At 43.5% G+C, this 20,455-nt stretch overlaps 1 protein-coding gene across 1 annotated transcript; it reads right to left on the reverse strand.

Moving 5' to 3' along the window:
- Positions 1 to 9,640: 9,640 nt before the first annotated feature.
- Positions 9,641 to 16,608, reverse strand: LOC124471091 (dual specificity protein phosphatase 7-like). Its single transcript, XM_047025430.1, has 3 exons — positions 15,849 to 16,608; positions 13,976 to 14,404; positions 9,641 to 12,508 (listed from the first exon to the last, which is right to left on the reverse strand). Exons 1-3 carry the CDS (start codon positions 16,249 to 16,251, stop codon positions 12,198 to 12,200), a joined length of 1,143 nt encoding a protein of 380 aa, XP_046881386.1. The 5' UTR covers positions 16,252 to 16,608; the 3' UTR covers positions 9,641 to 12,197.
- Positions 16,609 to 20,455: the final 3,847 nt, after the last annotated feature.

Here is a 20,455-nt window from a genome sequence, read left to right on the forward strand (position 1 = left end):
AAACAAACTTTCCATAACTGAAAGTTCCTGTGGATCAGTTTTCTAGAGCGTAGCATCAAATATCGATGCATGCAAAGTTAAGTTTGTCGGCAATTAAGTTTAACCCTCTGAATACGTCAATTTTACAGTATTTTGCAACTTTGAGGATACGATAAACTTTATTGTCCCGCTCAGGGAAATTTGTCTTGGACTCTGCGGTGCGTCATGAATGAGGAGGAATCCGCCATTGCTGCTTGCAGCTATATTTCATATTATTTTCCTTGGCCCACATTGGGATGTTAAAGGGGTTTAATGACCAAGTTCTTATGATGAGGATCATTGAATTATTGGAAAACTACAGGCAAATACTTAAAAACCCCAAACCTGGAGTGATAGCCAGACGTTTTTTGTGGAGACAGACAACTAATTATTCCACACTCCCCAGAAGGTTCCATTGTCTCAGTGGGTTTGCTCCCTGTAAGGGTTTATCTCGGGGCCACCAGACTTACATTTGAATCCCCCCACGTGAAAAACAGCACCAGGTCAGTTGGACATGTGGAGCCTGGATTGGTCAGGCCCACTATTCTGTCACGGTAACCCCAGACCACTGCTGTTTCTCAGGCAGGAAGTGGCTTGTTGACATGTTGAATTTTAATGTGGCAGCTATTTTCAGGTTCACCAGTGCAACCCAACCCCCTCGGCAGCTGTGGCCAGGCTGCCGAGCAGGAAGCCGACGTGTACACCTGATCTGCTTGATATCTGGAGAATTTGTCACTGTGGATCACATGGCCAGGGAGCCAAGGACAGGGCAAGCCTTTCCCATAGAGGGAGTCCATGATGGCTGATACACGGAGGAACAACAAGAAGCAGCCAGAAGCCTCCAGAACATGGCTCACACAAACTACAGAGGCTCAGTAACTGTCTTCCTCATGTGGCTTCCTTTGAGCCAGGCCATTCCAAAACTACAACTCCCAGTCTTTCCCACAGGTACAAGCTTTTTTAATGAACAGGAGCAAAAGGAACATGTAGGCTCTAATTGACGTCTGACACCTGACCTGTCCAAAACGCAACCCACCATGTTGGACCTTCTCTGTGTCCTCGTGCCTGCACTTCTGCAGCAATCATTGGGAGCGCGTCGTGTTTTTCATCTCAGAGCACAGACTGTGTTTCCATGTCAGTCGAGGCTTGTACCGGCCTCATTAACAAAGTGTGGGGCGTCTGACAGTGGCAGGTTTAACTTGACCCTGTCACAAACCCTCCTGCTATTAATACTATCCCATCCCACTCACGCTACCTTAGCTGAAAACCCTTAACTTCAGAGCTTCTGTCTGAATCTCACACACACACACACACACACAATCTCAGAGATCTATTAATAATCTGTTTGTCTCCGGAAGACAAACAAAGACCGTGGAGGAGTAAGGATGGAGAAACAAAAGAATGGAAAACTTACTGTAAGACCACTCAATGTTACGCCGCACGACAGACAAGTGGGTGTGCGTGCGTGGGCGCGTGTGGCCGTGTTTGTTTGTTTGTGTTTGGGTGTGTGCACGCTAGAGGCCACGCATTGGTCACAAATAGTCAGGGTGAGAATTGGTGCGCTAGAAAGCAGTAATCGATGGCCCCTGATATGGCTGAACATCAGGATCAGTGTCTCCCTAACAGAGCTGCAGACTGGGCTCTCCACCGCAGTGCTGCTCGTCCTCACCCCGGGACACGCTGCACGATATGACGATTTCGATGCTTCCAGCACAGCCTTCGCCTTACAGCGATAGGCTGCCATTGATAGAGAACGAGAGCGAGAGAGGCAGAGAGAGAGAGAGAGAGAGAGAGAGAGAGAGAGAGAGAGAGAGAGAGAGAGAGAGAGAGAGAGAGAGAGAGAGAGAGAGAGAGAAAACTGGAAAAAAAGGAGAGAAGAATATAACATGGCATCGTGATGCCGTCTTGTTCTCAATGATGCCTCTTGACACACAACCGCTGGCTCGTGAACCCGTTTTTCCCAGGTCTGCCGGTACAAAATAGCAGAGACAGTAAAGCACCCACGGTACTCGTCTGTGTGCTGCGTCTCTGTGTGTGTGTGTGTTTTGTGAGTTATGAGATCGAGTGGCCGTGCAGGATTAGTGAGGCAGAGACGTCCCCACTCAGCCGCTTGATGAGACTTCTCCATTATTCACCTCCTTACCGTCTGCCTCGGCGTCTCACTGGCCGTCCGCACGGCGTGAAGGAGCTGAAGGTTCACATTCATAAATCACTGCCTTGAACCAGGGTCTCCTGCAGGGGAGGTTGGGGGGGGGCAAGGGAGCGAGACAAAGAAAGGAGGAGGAGAGGTGGGAGGAATTAGGAGAAAAATGTTTTGCATGTGAGTGAGAAGGGAACAGCTAATTGGATTAGAATGTGGAAAGAACATTTATCATTATTTTCAAGTCGTAAGAAGCCTCTCATGAAAATGTATTTCTAAATATGAGCACATTGGTAATTGAGTACCTCAGTAATATGCAAATACAGAATTTGTTACACAGCATTTACAACAGCATGTGGAGGGTTGTTAATGGGGTGATATCTGTGCATATATATGTATTTTTCATGTGCCTTTTTTTTCTTCTAAAAAAAAGAAATAAAACACATGGGCAGCACATTTATTTAACTCTCATTCCATCGTCCATGTATTAGTTGTGATTTATCAGACCTTAGGTTGTCCATGAGAAGTTTGAACCCTAATGGAGTATTATCAGTCCTGCTTACTATGCTGAGTAAACCTGGGAACTACACAGCTGACTTCTGGGATTACAATTCCACAAATGAGGACTGATACAGAGACACAATCATAGAGAGAGAAAGAGTGGGAGAGAGAGAGAGAGAGAGAGAGAGAGAGAGAGAGAGAGAGAGAGAGAGAGAGAGAGAGAGAGAGAGAGAGAGAGAGGAGAGAGGTAGAGAGGTAGAGAAAGAGAGAGAGGGAGAGGTAGAGTGAGAGTGACTGAAAGAGGGAGTGTTGATCTTTCTCTCTCTCTCTCTCTCTCTCTCTCTCTCTCTCTCTCTCTCTCTCTCTCTCTCTCTCTCTCTCTCTCTCTCTCTCTCTCTCTGTCTTTTCGGAGCGAGAGCTTCACATCTGTTGAGGCCCTGATCACGAGGCTAGAGAAGCCAGTCATAGAGGCTGAAAGCTCTCCCATCTGACTGCATTCAAACAGTTTAACTCAAATTATGGAACAGAAAGAGAAAGAAGTCAGTCCCCACCTGCAATGTACAACAGTCACTGTTGCTGAGCAAATCAACGACACTCCTTTCCTTCCTTCTTTGCTTGACTGCAGACACACAGAAATAACACACTGTCATCATTCCAAGACAGGATGTTGCAAAAGTAACTGAGATGTATACATGACCTGGCTGGTTCCCCTCCAAGCAGGGTCATGGTATTTCAAAAGCAAGGGGACCCGTACATCGATTTTTGAAAGTTCACTTTTCACCCTTTTCTACATGAATGGCTTCATGTTTGACTTCATAATTGGATTGCTGTTTGGTTTGATGCTCAATTCCAATAAGAGCAATTCACACACACGATAAATCATTTGAATTAGATCACCAAAGTAGGGTTTGGGGTGACATCATGTTTTCCATTTCTGTGTGAACGTCTGGATGATGATACGTAAGTGTGCGCTCCAATAGAGTGTCTTAATGTGAATGTTTCCCTGGAGGTGTAGCCAGGCTAGAGAGGAACAGGGCCAGGGCAGAGAGGCCTGGCAGAGCTCATAATGTCATACTAATGGACGCCCACATAGCCTCATGGAGCAGACCTGGGTCAACACGTAAGGTGCACTCGGTTTGTGTCGGCAGGTATGACAGACCAAGCGGACTTCTCCCTGAGTTGATTGGATTTCTCCCTTCACTAGCAGGAACGCTTGAATACGGCACAAAGGCTCCGAGCCCACCCGTTGTTAACGTGAAGCTTGAAATCATGGTGTACTTTAGCTTAGTGGTCAAGCACTCTTTTGTGGACAGATTTTGGACAGCAACCTCGGCTCTGGGGTTTTAATGTATTTATTCAAGGACCTTTCTCTTCCTCTTCCACTGTGCGCGTGTGTGTGTGTTCCTTCCTGTCCTGACCTCGCCTCTAATCTAAGTGTGGTCTCTGTCCAGCTCAGAGCTCCTGGCCGGATGCACTGCCACGCTCACATTATGAAAATAGCCCCATAAATGTGGATTACAGCCAGCTATATTCATCCCTCCTCTCTCCCAGGAGCACTCAGTGCGGCAGACTAGAACAGACAGAACTCCATGTCAGCGGATGCATGCATGACTCTCACTCTGTATGGCTTTGCTTCCAGAAGCCTCAATGTAAACTCCTCTGATAATTCATTGTCTGTGTCGTTTTTCTCTCCAAATCAATGACTTTATATTATTGTCATTCTGTCAAGAAAACTTTCTAAATGCTTTTTTCGGGGGAAAGAGTTATCTTTGCACTGTGGTTCTGCTCGAGGGGGCACGCCGACTCAATTCGTGAGGGGTATATGTACTGTATTAGCCCTCTTCACTGTTTAGTCCACATCGTTTGAGAATATCTCTATTTGCTATGAACACCGTAACTCATGGAAGCCAGGAGAGAACTCTGTGTGGCTGTGTTTTCCACGGTCACGACTGGCAGTCAAAGGCTAACCCTCTGCTCATCAATGACAAGATCTTTTTAAGGACACTCACAGCTAGCCTGGTTTCCACACCCATATAGCCCATGGTAGAAGTCTGGACTTTGGCACGTTGGCCGTGCTTGGGTAATCACCTGTTAGTCTTTAACTGGAGACCGGATGCATGGTCGTATTCACAGCCAGCCAGCTGGACCCCTTGTCCTCACAACAGAGTCATGTTCCACCATGGAGGGGTGAAGGGGTGGGGGCTTGGGGGGGTGGGTTGAGGAGGTAGGTCAACATTCTGGGACAGAGCAGAGGATGGAAATGCAGAGGGCATGGATTTGTCAATCGAAGTGAAGCTTTCTTCGGTCAAAGACGTTCAAGTCTGCACTGCACTCAACCTGACAGAAGCCTTTTAAGTCTCAAGTGTAATTCAGAGTGTAAAAAGTATATTTTAGAATGGAAACAAAACCATTTATTTACCACACATTAATCTGTTGTGTGGGTTTGTAGCCTGTAATAACCTGGAAGTATTTGAGTTGAGAGGGGGGGTGAGCTTGATAAAACAAGTGCCCTTCCAAAAAGGGCAAAGTGCATAAGATAGGTACATGTGACAGTGTTTGCTATCTTAAGGTTGACTCAAAGTCCACTGAAACCAACAAGGGTCATCAAGTTTGGATTATACATAGTCCTCCTGAATAAACAGGAAGATTTTTTTTTTTTATCCGAAACAATGATAGGAGACAGAAAAGCAAACATGCCTCTCTTTATGCAGTGTAATTGTGGAGTTAAAACTGAAGGGAATCATCCAGACTCATTGAGTCTTAAAGGAAGATAAATAAACCACATAACAGCAAGTTGGAGTTGATGGTGTCATATACAAGACAGTCATTTGTCCTAATCTGTCCCTGTATTGCTGTCCAAGCCTGGCCAATTTTCACTCATTAACTAATGGGGTTGGTGCCAAACGACAGGCATGTCCTTCTGCAGTAAGGGCTGAAGCAGAATCTGGACTCGGCCACAGGCTTGGATTTCACAGCGTGGCTGCTGAGGGAGGAAGTGTCACTTGATAGCTGATAATCACTCAGATACCCATTCTGAGATGGTGTCGCTGTCTCACATCCTGTTGGGGAGGGAGGTAAAGCGGTGCAGGGAGACTTTCTCTCGCTCTCACATGAGCTTGTTTGGCCTTCGCGCAAGGCATGGCTGACTGGCGGTCCTGGGAAAGTAGGCAGCAGCCTGTACTGAAGCCACGGCTCTTTGACTTTATGAACACAGCTGTCAAGTCCCACCAATAACCTCCAAACCACAAATGGCACCAGGCTTATCACAAATACAGAAACCTGCTGGGGAGAATGGGGCTGGAGATGAGATGGGTCAGCTCTGTTTCTCAGAGATTGAAGGAGTTAAACCTATACATCCTTGAATAAATGAATTACTGACCTCACACAGAAACGAGGAAATGAAAAAGAAACCAAGAGGACATGACAATGACATAACAGCGTCACTGCAATTATATAGTGCTTCAATATTCTTGTAAAGCTAGGATTATAGTTGTCCCCAAAGCTTTGTCTGCTTGGCTGCTGTCTGTATGTCTGCCCGTCTGACTGTCCACCTGTTGGTCTATCTGCCTGCCTGCCTGTCTGTGTCTCTGACTGTCTGTCTACCTGTCCCCTAGGTACGCACGACACCTTCATTTCATTTTGTTCTGGAAGTGACGCATGTCAAGTATGCTTCTCTTATGTAACTCTGAGCTGGAGGCGTCACTCCTGGTGGGAGGTAGAGGCTAAAACATGTAGGTGCAGCAGCCGTTTACTGCAAGGATATGAACGTATTAAGGACAAGTCACAACAGGGCAGGTTAGGTAAGAATACCGTGTCTGACCTGGCGTGTGCACTTCATCATTGGTTGACTTGCCAGGTACTACGCATTTACCAGAGGGCGATAAGCTGCATTGAGGAAAATCCCAATCATGTTTGCCATCCGAGCAAACGAATGAAATGACCTGAAAAGAGGATTGTTGCTCATCCCTTGTATCCTAACTGGGGAGCAATTGATCTTTCGGTGTTGAATATCTGTAGTCATAAGCTACAATCAATGGGGGGTTATTGTAAATGGCACAATGGGGCAACATTTTGAAGGGACTTCAGGTATACGGTGAAATTGCAATGACATTTTTTTCAAGCTGATGTGGTTGTATCTCAAGCAAATATACTTTGAAGAAAAGTGCAGAAAAGTCGTATCTTAAAGCTTGCCACAGCCTGTGACGACTTGCAGCATGAATCTAAGCAAGTAAAAGTTGTCACATTCCTTTACACTGAGTGTTCAGTAGATCTCAGGCTTCAGGCTGAAGCAGGGTTGAATCTTACACCTGCCTCAGCTACAGAGAACACTCACCAGGTGATCTGTGAAGGACAGCATCTTACACCTGCCTCAGCTACAGAGAATACTCACCTTCAGATCTGTAAAGGAAAGCATTTTTGTCTGATCCAGATGAATTCATATTTTCTGGATCTCACAGACTTGTCCATTCACTGACTCATTTGCATTTCTGGATTTTTTTTCATTAAACAGCACATGCCTATCAATCATCCGAAATGAGCTTGAAATGTGCATCATAAACATTTAGTTCCCAAGTCGTTCAGAGAAAAGATGATAATGAGTTTCAGAGGAAGCAGAGTAGAGGTAAAAAGGGAAATGATTCTCAGAAGCCCATTAGTCATCCAGGGCCTGCACTGCAGCACACATACTCATCCTTCCTCATCCAACTCTGTTGGACCATCAAGATCAGGGATTATTTTGTCTGTTTGTTTTGCCCTGGAATTGAATGAACAAACTCATGTGAACTTCATTAATCACAGATATAACAGCATAACAGGAACAACGGAGCCACCGCTACACGTGGCCCACAGTCTGGTCACAGGTTGCGCCCTATGAGTTGATGATGGTTCTGTCGGAGCATGTGTTGCTGAGTTCTAACGAGTCCTGACCTGCTGTGAAATGTGTTGCGCTTTTCAGGCCGATGCGCCCTGACACAGGGTGATCAGATACCAACCACCGGTGCGTTGTGAACTAACTCATACTGTACACCTGCGCTAGAAGGTTCCACCATGGTTCCACCTGCCCCCTGCTCTCCTAGACCTCTATAGCCTGACGCAAATACACGCTACTGGGATGGTTGTAGAGCAGGGTCGCAAGAACACTGTGGAGCTTCTGTTCTATAATAAATGTGACAACTTCAAATTCTATAGATGTGTGATTCCTTTTATCTTACACATTCAAACTATTACAAAGGCGCCAGAAATGTCGTGACTCAGAGATATATAGGTAGCAGAAGGCTGTTGGCAGATGTACAGCATACATTTGATGTAAAACACCATTGCTGTCATAGTCCTCACCTCAGTGTGTAGAAGAGAATGAAAGAAACCACGTGGGCACATGGAGATCATGGCTAAGACTCAAGACACACCACTTTGTTTCAACAATCTCTGTATACGCTGTTTCAACATTTGAACTATGTCTCTTCAGTGTGGCGATTTTCTTGCTTTTAGTAAACACATCCTTCAAACTATCCACATCAATGTGGGGGACAGACTGAATCCCAGCCAGTCTCCCACTCTTAATCCAAATCATTCATGGTGTGGCTGCTGCCTGCTGCTATTGGCCAGGTCTCCCAAAATAGCTCTCAAATTGGCCAATTAACACATGGATGCCCCCAGGCGGGCTGTTTCTGGCAGCCCTAACACTGATGGCAGAGCCGGGATCACCACTGTGCCACTCACACCAGCGAGGGAGATGACTCTTGAGGGATATTTATAGTTCCCCAGCCTACAGTGCTGCTCAATAGTTGCTCTTATCTCTGTCTCTTTCTCCTTCCAGCCTGTCTCTTTCTCCTTCTATCCTGTCTCTCTCTCCTTCTATCCTGTCTCTCTCTCCTTCTATCCTGTCTCTCTCTCCTTCTATCCTGTCTCTTTTTCCTTCTATCCTGTCTCTCTCTCCTTCTATCCTGTCTCTCTCTCCTTCTAGCCTGTCTCTCTCTCCTTCTAATCTGTCTCTCTCTCCTTCTAGCCTGTCTCCCTCTCCTTCTAGCCTGTCTCCCTCTCCTTCTAGCCTGTCTGTCTCTCCTTCTAGCCTGTCTGTCTCTCCTTCCTGCCTGTCTCCCTTTCCTTCTGCATCTCAGGTTCTATTCCTAACTGTCTCTGTGCATAACTCCTTGCCCACTCTGCCGCACATTCTACATTGGCTAATACAGTATTATTGGAAGTATATGGACACGGTAGCGTAATTCACATGAATGCAGATATGTGTGCACACATGCAGACACAGACACACAGAATAAGGGGAAGGAAACCATGGTTTCATCATTTTCTAGGCAATTTTGCGTAACAGTAATTTTGAGTAATAGTAATACTCTAACATTCTGTGTTTACAGTAATGTGCACTGTAGTTTTAGCAAGTACCAGGCTTTGTTTTACATTGTGGAATACGGTATTTGTATTTACCGTACGAAACAACATCTAAGATGAACAAGATGTTTTTTAACCACTGATTCACAGTTTCCTTCTATAGCCTAGAGCGAAAGGCAGAAGGGAAGCGGCTCAGTCTCAATTTGAGCAATCGGATAGAGAGCTCCTGTCACAAGCCTTAGAAAACATGGTTCATCATAACCACAGCAAAGTAACAGGAAGCACACAGGAAGCGAAAGCCTGATGTGGGCGGGAGGGAGAAGACTGTAACCCAGCAGTTGTACTGCTAACTGACCACAGCACCCCGGCAGTTTAATCACTTTCTGCCTTTCAGCTGCAGAACTGTGAAGTTCTCAGACACTGTGGTTGACACGTTGAACAAACTTCAAACAAGTTCACAGGTCACTATTCTTCCACCGTTTTGTGTATTTTGAACTGTTTGGCTGCTTTTCATCACATCCATTGTTCTCAGTCTATCCATCTCAGTCGTTGTTTAAGTCCTAGGGATCCTTCATTTGAGGACACAAACAAAATAAGACCTGTATGAAAGGTACTGTGAATAAATAGGCAAACTGAACGTTGTAAAGAAAAAATAATTCAATATTTATTTGCAGTATAAACATGTCTGTGTTGGTTTCCATATACTATACAATACATAGGGTCAATTTATATCCTTCATGAATCAGAAAGTTGAACTATACCCCTGTTTACAAGCCCAGTTTTATACATATATATAGATTGCATCTTTAAAAAAATGTATACAGCACATATAAAACAGCTACTGAACATGTGTTTGAAGCTGTAACATGATGCAGATGCATTGTCAAAAAAATCCCTGAAAAATTCCTCCGTGAGGTAAGATAAACATTTTTAGCATTCACTTTTCTTTCACCTTTTCCCCCTGCCAATCTCTCTCTCTCATACACACTTCCTCCAAACATTCTTACCAAGATGTAGCTACAAGAAACGACACAGAAACCATCGTTCCTATGCTCTGGCAATTTACAAAGAAAAACAACGAGTTTATCTTTTGCTGTCACAAAGACACAAACACAAGAAGCAGCTTGATATCAAGGATTTTCTTTTAAATAAAACAAGCTCTGCACTAAAATACATTTCAATCCTGGGGGTGAAAGGGAACACCTTGTCAATGTTTCCTTATTGGGGTGTAGATTTGACCTCAAACCAGGGCAATTTTTTCAAGCGGGAAAAATACTAATCTTGGATACTGTATTTAAGAGAGGAACTTTGCATATAAGCTCATATACAGTATATTAAAAGGCCACATGAATAGCAGATAGCACACCAAAATAAAACAAAATCCTTGACTGATTATTTTAATCTAATGGAGTAATGCATGGTGAAAAAACTGAAACAAACATGCTTAGTATAGGTACTCATTGTCTCATTGTTTAAGACTTTATACCGAGTTCTTAAGTAAACACTTTATGTGATCCTATAAAGCCCTGTACTTTGAACACCCGAGGTGAAAATGACTTCAGTCCAGAAGCAGTCAAGCTCTCTTTAGAATTATAGTACAAAAGAAAAGGAGTTAAAAACCAGAGGTCTTGGATCTAAAAAATACTGCAAAAGGTGTTTCGATATATTGCAGAGTAACAAACATAACCTCATCAGACCCGTTAAAAGATAATTAGTCCATTATTACCATGTTTTGATTTAAATAACAACAAATGCTTATATACAACAGTTTCTAAAGTGAGATACAAATAGTATTGAACAGTCAGCATTAGAAAGAAGTTAAAAAGGTTATATAAGGCTAGCTTAAAGCAACCCTGCTCATTTGGACCAGTTTTCCCCTGTGAACCAGTCTTGTGTTTCGATCCCAGAAACCCTCCTCACTACGTACTGTGTGCTGCCACACTCAGCTCACTCGCCCCTTTACCTGTGACTGCAGCAGCAATAGTAGTTTAAAAAAACAGTTCTCATCCCTTGGTTTTCCACTAGTAAATAAACATCCAACCCTCTGCTAGTCGCCTAGCATATTATAGCGTGCTCACGTATGGAAAATAATATGACATTTGACTACCAGCCTTTTCTGTACGATACAGTCATTATTTTGTGTAATATAATTGTAATATTCATAATATATCCAAGGCTTGCGGGTGAATCAACCCAGAATAATACACTCGCTTTGACGAAGTGGAAGGACTTTGCAGTGACACAAAAAGATCCATCTTTCGAATGCAGTAGAGGAACAATAAGCTTTTAAGTAGCTAAGAGCCGTCCCACTAGCAAGCCCCAGTCCCTCCCCATCCTCCAGCTGCCCGGGCTAGTCGCAGCCTAGGACTGGCTGCTCCACAGGCCTCTGAATGTCTCTTTATCTGCCTGCCTGGAGGACCAGTTTGAAGTGCCAAGAAGTGAATGGCTTCACCACTGTGCAAACTGCATTAGGTCATTACAAACATAGGAAAAAAGAAAAGAAAAAAAAAACAACCAGAATATCACAACGTTGTCTTTTGTTGGTCTGTTTCTTCATAGCTACAATCTCATCAGAAGTTATTGTATTATTTAAGGGGGGGTTTTTTTGACAATTTTTTTTTTTACGTATACATTATGTCTTAATGTATACAAAGATATACAATGGATGCAGACATACTCACAGTTAAGTACTGTCCATATACGTTATATTATGCACGTGAACATACATACATAGTTGTGTTTGAGTCAATTCCTTGGTTTTGTAAAATGAGACCCCTACATTCGGTACATTGAGATCACCTCCTTAAACACTACACATTGGCACCTTTCACCTCAGAAGACCCGAGGATGTTGTCAGTGAAAGACAACAATAAATTAAGCACTGCAGATTCCATTTTGCCATCTTTGAATGAAGCTCTCTGTCCTGAAGCATTCTGTATTTCAGTCAATAACATCCTTTTTAACGATCCACAGGCGTGACGAGCCGCTTCCCAACAGCTTTAGCGTGAGCAGGGCATCCACACTCTGGGTAAAAGCCTTTTCTAAGCAGCATACCATTTGCCCTTTCATCCTTTACCTCTCACCCTGCCCAAGCACCTCGTCTCGCTATCAGGTGTGACAGCCTGTGGTGATCAGAGATTAAACATTCAAACAATGGCTGCTCCAAACCCTACCGGGCCCCTGCCTGGTCCGGTCTTCATGTGGACTCCAGCGTGTCGAGCTGGAAAACATTATGATTGGTTGGCGTCGTGAAAAACAGCTGCTCATTGGTGGGCGAGTGGTTGTCACAGGGGCTGTTGAGACCCAAAGTCCTCTCAAAGTCCAGGAGCTGCCCCATGAAGTTGAAGTTGGGCGAGATGTTGGACTTCTTCCTCTTGACAAAGTCGTAGGCGTCGTTGAGAGAAAGGTTGAGCTTCTGCATCAGGTAGGCCACCGTTACCGTGACGCTGCGACTAATACCAGCCAGGCAGTGCACCAGGATCCCGCACTTTTTGGAACGGGCTTCATCTGAAGAAAGAAGACACAGGGACAAAAAAGAAATGGGTCAAGACTTCGGTTACCGTCTGAGGGCTACCACACCACAGAGTTCAGACGGCCTACGCTCTTATCCCTCTTAATGAAATGACTTTTCTTTCGTCGGCGACGAAAGGAGTGCGTCGACGATGTGAGTTCACACCGTTATTTCGCCACCACACATAAGAAAAACATGAATAGAGATGATCAATTATTAACAAATGCAACCCTTCAGGGTTTTATTTGGTGCAACAGGGTACTATCAAAGCCATTAGCACTGGCTTGCAGAGTGCTTCCTTCCTCCTCCCTGTACTGCACGGCCTCTTTCTTTTACTGGTGGATGGTGTTCCTACCCTCGCTAACTGCATCTCTGTCTACAGGATCAAGGTCAGTTGGCTCACAGACTAGGGGATGCTAGCAAGGAGCCAACTTCAAGTTATATTTGCTCTCCCTCCAAAATAAAGGTCTCGTCGAAGTATCTTGACTAAGAAAGGAATTTAGCCTCAATGACTGAAGCGATCCATAAATCTTTGCAAGAAACGGATGCCATAAACAAACTAAATAGTTCACAGGCCATACAGCAGGTCTGAGCCACTAACAAGAGCATTTCGCAGTTGTGGAGTCATGAACCCTGACACACATTCTAGAAGTCGCTAGACCAGGACAACATAACATCATAGAACTTTTCAAGATGTCCTAAACGGTGGTACATACAAACCAAACACTGCACCAGACATACCAAGAGCAATGCAGAATAAAAATAAACATGCCCATGTATTATTTGTAAAGAATGAAAAACTACAAAATTGCATCTGATGTATCTTCATATAGATTGATTTGAAATTAAAAGTGAAACTAAATGCATGGATGTACAGATGGCATGGCCAAGACCTAAAGTAATCTAAGAGAATGATTTGACATAGAGAGAAACTGCCACCGTCACAGTGAAGGAGGTATGAATCTGGGTTTTCACCCTGCGAACCCTTTATGTTTCAGGAAATACCACAATTCTCTGAGAGGACATGAATCACTCGTGTTTGTAATCAATCAAGCATGAAACAATGTTGTGCTGCTTGCATCTAGGAATGGCTCCCTACGATAGCTGCATTATGTAATTATAATTCTTAATGTTGCGAGTAATACTTTTATTGATGCATTGTTAATGCAATTATACTTTTAAAAAAAGTGCTGCTTGCCTATTTAAGTGTATTTTGTGTTGATGTGCTTAATGGATGAATAAAATGTAGAACTATCACTTTCAAGAAAGGAATACGCTCAAAAATACCTTCATATTTGCTTTATATGCCTAAAGCAGAGGCTTATTGTTAAAGAAGGAAAATTCCTGTAGTCTCTAAACAGAAAACGCGATGAGCTGAGGTGTCAATCAATAACACACGAGGAGTGACACAAAACCAATCAAAAACATCAGAGGATCGAGGAGTTCAGAGGCCACATACTTACCAATGAAAGAAATAGCCTCGGGGAAAAACTGCGACAGGTTTTGGCTCCAGTGATCCGAGATGGGGATCTGTTTGTACGTGAATTCCCCGTCGTGCTCAAACATGTTGGGCAGGTTGGGGGTAACGTTGAGGATGTACTTGATGTTGTACTTCCCCAGCACGTCAAGGTTGGTGGAGTCTTTGGCACACCCAAGGTAAAGGTAGGGGAGGATCTGAACGGGGAATGCTGGCTGGTTATTGGGCAAGGGACTGCCTTCCGATTCCGTGGCACTGCCGGGCTCCCTGTCTGATTCGCCGTCGGAGCAGTCCGAGCTGATGCGGAGCCCCCCCAGGCCCAGAACGGAGGCAGGGGGGGAGCTGCTGGGACAGGAGCAGTCCAGGTTGGTCTCGCAGTGTTCTGGGTACTCAGTTTGGAACTTGTTGAATCCCCCTGAAAATAAAATCAAGAGATATGTCTTAATAACATGAAAAACATGTGAGGCAAATGTGTAGGACCAGAGAAGAACAAGTATGTTTTTAAGCCAACTCACTCTATACAGGGTTTGTCTAAAACTGTGCCAGGATCACTTGTTTCATCCAATGGTAGATTTGGTGTTTGAACATGTTACACATATGAATGTATATTGCACTGTATACAATACTGCACCATTAAATGTATGTCATATTTTGAGCAACTAAATATACAGTGCTATACAGTGCTATACCATGCCTATACCCCTTTAAACAAAATACCATATGGTGGTATATTTTAAGTGCAGCCTTTAAACCCATCAATGATAATCTGTTCATTCATGTAAAGGATGCCTCCCTGCGTTCTGTGTTGACACAGTTAGCATGCGGTAAACCCTGGAGAGATTCGACCACTCGTCTGATAGGGAGGGGACAGAAAGCACTGTTCTGTGTACTTTTTTGTGAATGACAGAGAGCCTGCACCATGTAAAATATATTTCTAATATCTTCCAACTAAATACGAGAAACGTCTCGTCAGAAGATGATCAGTATAGCTATTTGTTTTAACGTGTAAAGAATGTTCTTGCTAGTGCCGCATAGAGTAAAGTAAGCTTCAGACACTAGATCGTTTTCTTCGTGTTCATTCATGAAATGCATGTCTTTTCCTGAAGGAGGACAACATGGCGGAGCCATTTTAGAAAATTAATTGAAAACATTTGTTTTAGACTACACTCTTTAAAAGTGCAGTCAACACATGTAGACTAGATGACTATATTCTTAACCAATATAATATGTTCAAAGATTAGTATTAATTTATTTTGGTGATCGGGAGGCAATGGAAATCCTAGGCTATGATAAATAAATCCATATTTGGAAATTAAAACGTATACTATAATATATCAAACTTTTTTCAAATTCAAGTACAATAAGGCTATAGGTTACAATGCAATATTAGCAATGTGAAATGTAAGTTTAGGATAATGGTTGAACACACAACAATAAATCTTTCATCATGAATCATAAAAATTGGTAATTAACGATGACGTTGATTTAACTACAGAAGGATTATACTTAGTTATATTCTCACAACTGGCCGAATATAATGTCACAATGTAATAAAATGGCTATACAAGGTAGCAAACTAACTTTGTGTGTGTGTCCATAGGCTTTTGTTAACTTGTACACACCCATGTCTTATGTTCGGCATGGTTATTTATGTATGACTTAATTTGTTATATGATGCTATATTTCTGTTACACAAATGAAGACCGACAGAAAAAAGTTTATGAAATGTTTCTATCACTTCTGACGTTCGTTGACAATGTGACAGAGGGGACATATGCATACAGTTATTTACGAACAAAATGTAAACATAGTCAACCTGCAAACATGCATTACAATAGCCTATTAAAATCCATTCTTACCCTCCAAGTAATGTGCCTTACAACCATCGTCCCGCAGTTTCTGTAAGAGAAGCCCCAGAACAGAGCTTGCCACCCCATTTTCCTGCCAGTCCGAGGTGGCCTCGTCGTACAGAACCACAATATCTGTTTTGCACCGCTTGACAAATTTTTCCTTGTCCTCGTTATTCGGGATAATTGAGCGTATAGGTAAATTCCCCTTCTTTAGTCTCCGCAACATCAACCCCGGGATGGCCAGATTGATGGCCGTCTCGATGTGAGAAGACTCGAAGAGCTCGTGCGATCGGCAATCCAGTAAGAGCAGTGAGCTCACACCGGATTCCAATTCTTCTTGCAGCCATTCCACACTTTTGCTCGACATCATCATAGTCACGTCCCGGGAACCGCTCCAAAGATTTATTTTCATTAGGGAAATATTTAGGTTGCTCTTTGCAGTAACATAAGGGAAATCACGGCGCAAAACTTCTCCTGCCGCTGGAACCGCTGATGTTCCTCGTTACAGCAAGTGATAGAGCGCTCGCTCGGGATGAACACACCAGGGTTGAAAACATTAAGGATATTTTTCTTTTAGTCCAAATGTGATAATTATTTCTGTGTCGTCGACGTTAATCAGCACGTTTTGGGTCTATATTTGAGCTGCGATGTATGTTCTTTTTCGTAAAATAAAATATTGCCATAACGCAGTATTCTTGCACATTTGCTTTTCGACCGCCTCCCGTTTGTCATTTCCAGCAAGCGCCGTGACAGTCCGAACTAAAAGGGGCTTTGCAGACAATCATGTCATTGGAGAAGGAGGAGTTGTGTGAAATTTAAAGATGCAGAACGTCCAACTTAGGTTTATTCATTCACTCACTTGAGGGTTCGCAACAAAGCTTATGGATTACGAATGTGAATGCAAATAATATAGCCTATACATTGAATAAATGTAAAATAAAAATAAAATGTATGCATATTATATAGAATATTTTAATCGTAACTATTATATGTTGGCAAACCAAACGTTGGAATAGGTTGGAATGAAACAGTTAAATTGTAATGAATAGAGCTAGGTTTACAAAGATTCATAGCCTAGTATTTCATTCCATTCAGAACACTGGGAAAGAGGGAGGTTAAAATATGTCAATGGCGCACATCGGTTAGCGATATCCGTTACGCAGTTCTCTCTTCCGAACAAACACGAGTCAATTTATCAATAATGTTGATGCGTTTACGTACCGTTTACAACTCAGACACGGATCTGTTTAATATCAATGATAAGAAGAAGGCTGTTTGCAACATTCGGTAACAAGATGTTCCTGTACGAAAGGCATAGGCCTAGACCACTGTATAAAGTTATGTTATGAAACGTACGCTTTTAAACATACCTTGAGCATTATAACTTTTGTTTGCTAGTGCTCCAGCAGGTTACAAATACAAACTTTCTGATAAAGGGGTACTTTTGATTTCCTCACAGCTGCATGATTAGGCTCCTCACTGAGACTAAAGACAATGGCCCTTTATGCATCCGAATGACATACAGTTACTTGAATCTGTCAGCTCTGGTGTCCGCATCCCTTTAACCCCAGCCTCCCATAGACAGTAACTAACAGACCTTGTCACTGGCCCGAAAAACAGTGAATGATTGGTTTTATTGTCCAGTCTACATTCTAACCCATCAAGAAGGTTATATCTATGCTTAACATCAGATGCCTGTGGGATTGACATAAAGAAATGAAGACACACCTCCAACTAATTGTTAAAAGCTATATCCAGCTATATCCAGATATCCAGTGTTCAGACAGAGACAGAGGGATACATTTTTGTGCAGGAGCGTTTTCAAATGTGGTGTTCAAATATATGAACTACTCAACCAGGTTGGAACACATTAGCATATGAACTACAGAGATGGAAAATCACCTTACATAAGCAGCTCATCATTCCATTAGTGAGATACTCTTAAATGGTAATGTGATTTGCGAAGGTAAGGCCAAAAGTGTTGTTTGTTAACTGTACATGACATATTCTGAGGGATTCGATACGGGCACCCACAGACCTTGTGTTCCCCACTCCTAAAGTCAAGTTTGGAAAATGCAGTAATAGAAACATTCTCTGACTACGTTCAAAGACTACATTCAAAGGCCATCACAATAATGTAGTAAATCAGATCAGTCTCTTTCAAAGTATTTCACAGAAAATATCCCGTCCTTCTTCAATGAGAAAATAAGCCCGTTAGCTGTTGAATATTTTACTGAACCCAGAGAGACCCTGAGTGCATGTATGCTTCAGGGAGAACAGGGAACACATGCTCACCTCACAATGTGAAGTCGGCAGTTTTCCCTCCCTCCCTCCTCCTCCTCCCACACACACAGACACTCTTCCCCTCAAAAAGCACAGCCTCTCAACGAGATACATTATTCAAGGCAAAGGGTGGATAGTGGAGCAGTGGGTCGGACATGATGGAGTTCCTCTTGGAACTCCTGGAAACAGAGTGTTGAGTGTCCTAGGGTTCTCACGGTGACCTCACCCAAGACCCATGCGACTCCCAGCTACCTGGACATGAAAATGTAACAAAGAAGCAGGACAATTTTCCGAACCAGAAAAGATCTGAGTCATCCCTTCAACCCTATTGTATCTCCCGCCGATGCCCCCAGTGACAGGAATCATAAGAAATGGCTGTAGTCAGAGGGAATGATACCGTAGTCTCATGTTACAAAGTTAGATTCGCCGCTTCCTGGGAACCCTGGTTTGGGTTGGTGAGGCCCAGGTAAAGAGAAAGGGTGTGCTGAAAGTCACCATGAACTTTGAGGTTTGCTTTATGGGCAGTTCTTGATAAAACAGGCCACTAAACACACCCTAGCTTCAGTCTGTGTGTTAGAGGAAACCTTTGTGTTTGCTCGGCTATTACTCCCGGGCATGTCACAGTAAGGACACGTGTGAAACCTCACCTACATAATAGTGTCAAGTGCGATCGTTTTATAGTTCTGTTAGATATACTATCACTTCCAGCAGTTGGTCGTCTAGATTATTTTCACAACAACCTTACTTATAGAATATTCTCTTAACCACCATAACACTGGAACAGAGTGGAAATCTTTTTTGATGGTGTCCAAGCGTGGGCTGGTGTGCGCTGAGGACCCAACATGAGACCCGGCCAACAGAACCTGGTCGGGCTTCCCAGACAAACATTAACCCCAGAACACACGGGGGAGGAGGGGGTGGGCGGGAGGAGGGGGCAGGAAATGAAGCAATATGAGGTCTTGCCAAGTCCAAGCAGAGTTAGGAGTCAGAGGAGACAGTGTCACTAGAGGAACTAAAGTAAGAAAAGTTGTATTGGTCATATCTTCAAAACCGAACAGGGAAAAAGGTTTGTTTGCAATAGGCTTACGTAAAAAAAGAAAGAAAAAAGATTAAGACGATTTTGTAGGTGTGACCTAATTCATATGTTCTCTATTGTGGATTTAGACCATTGTACAGAGATAATCCAAATATCCCATTTCTATCGTAGGTTTAAAAGAAGGTTTTCAATCCTATCATTCTGTACTATAGCCAGTGAATTCCTACACCTGCTTTTGTAGGGAATATCAATCAGAAGACCACTTCCCACAACCCTCTTCAAACGAAAGAAGCGGGATCCCATTTCAACCTCGCACCGTTTCGAAAGTAAACACGGTTCAGTGAAAATAAAACGACACGATCCGGCGTCGCGAAGGAATCCCGACGATCATTACAGCAGGAGTGAACTCTGACACAGTGGCACCATGAAGCTGGAAAAATGCATCCAGATGTGAGCTGGCTTCGTCATCTCCAAAAGAGGCAAGAAATGTGCAGAAAGCCTATCCACCCCCGGCCTCGTGGGCCACACGTGTGCCGCATAATGCAGGGGGGGGCATGTTATCCAGATTTCCGTCAATGACACACACATACAGGAACACGTATTCACCTTGTGCTGGACAACATACATGCACACTCACTGAGCATGGAAGAGAGTGCGGGGGGACTCAAGCGAGCATGCTAGTTATTTAACCCAGCCCTTGTGCCTTCCTTTCCCCTCCCCTTCCCTCTAGTTAATGGCAGGCCTGCTTATGGAGGCCCATAGTAAGGGGAGCTGTTTTCTCGGAGCCAGTGTGAAATAAAAGTGCAGGTTAGTTTGTTCCAGGCCCCAGCCTCAGCCCCCAGACAGGAAGAGTGGTCCCTGCCTGAAGACTCTGGTTCAGTTCAACTTTTCCCATTAGTGTTGAGATGAGCACATACAAACTGCAGTTAAAACACAGGCAGGAATATTCCAAGTTCCCTCCCCAGGGACCTATCAGCACACACAGGCACTCTGGAGGAACCTGAGGAAGGTCATTCTATTGGCAACCTCTGTGAAAACTATTCCTGTTTTTGACCATGACTTGTCTTTAGACCTCAATGAAGGAAAAGCTTTTTTTTTTTCTTTTTTTTATAAGGATTATGTGTGTCAGTTCTCATGTGTCTCATGAGTAATGAATAGTATTAGTGATGAATGACTGAGGCAGATCCCAGCTCACATGAGGTGCATAGTAACACACTTCAAAAAACATGAAATAAATGATAGTTAAGAACTTTATTGCAAATCCTTATTTGCACTGCATACTGTAGCTTCAAAAAGG

Source organism: Hypomesus transpacificus, chromosome 9, assembly GCF_021917145.1.
Source record: "Hypomesus transpacificus isolate Combined female chromosome 9, fHypTra1, whole genome shotgun sequence".
In the NCBI taxonomy this organism is placed as follows: Eukaryota; Metazoa; Chordata; class Actinopteri; order Osmeriformes; family Osmeridae; genus Hypomesus; species Hypomesus transpacificus.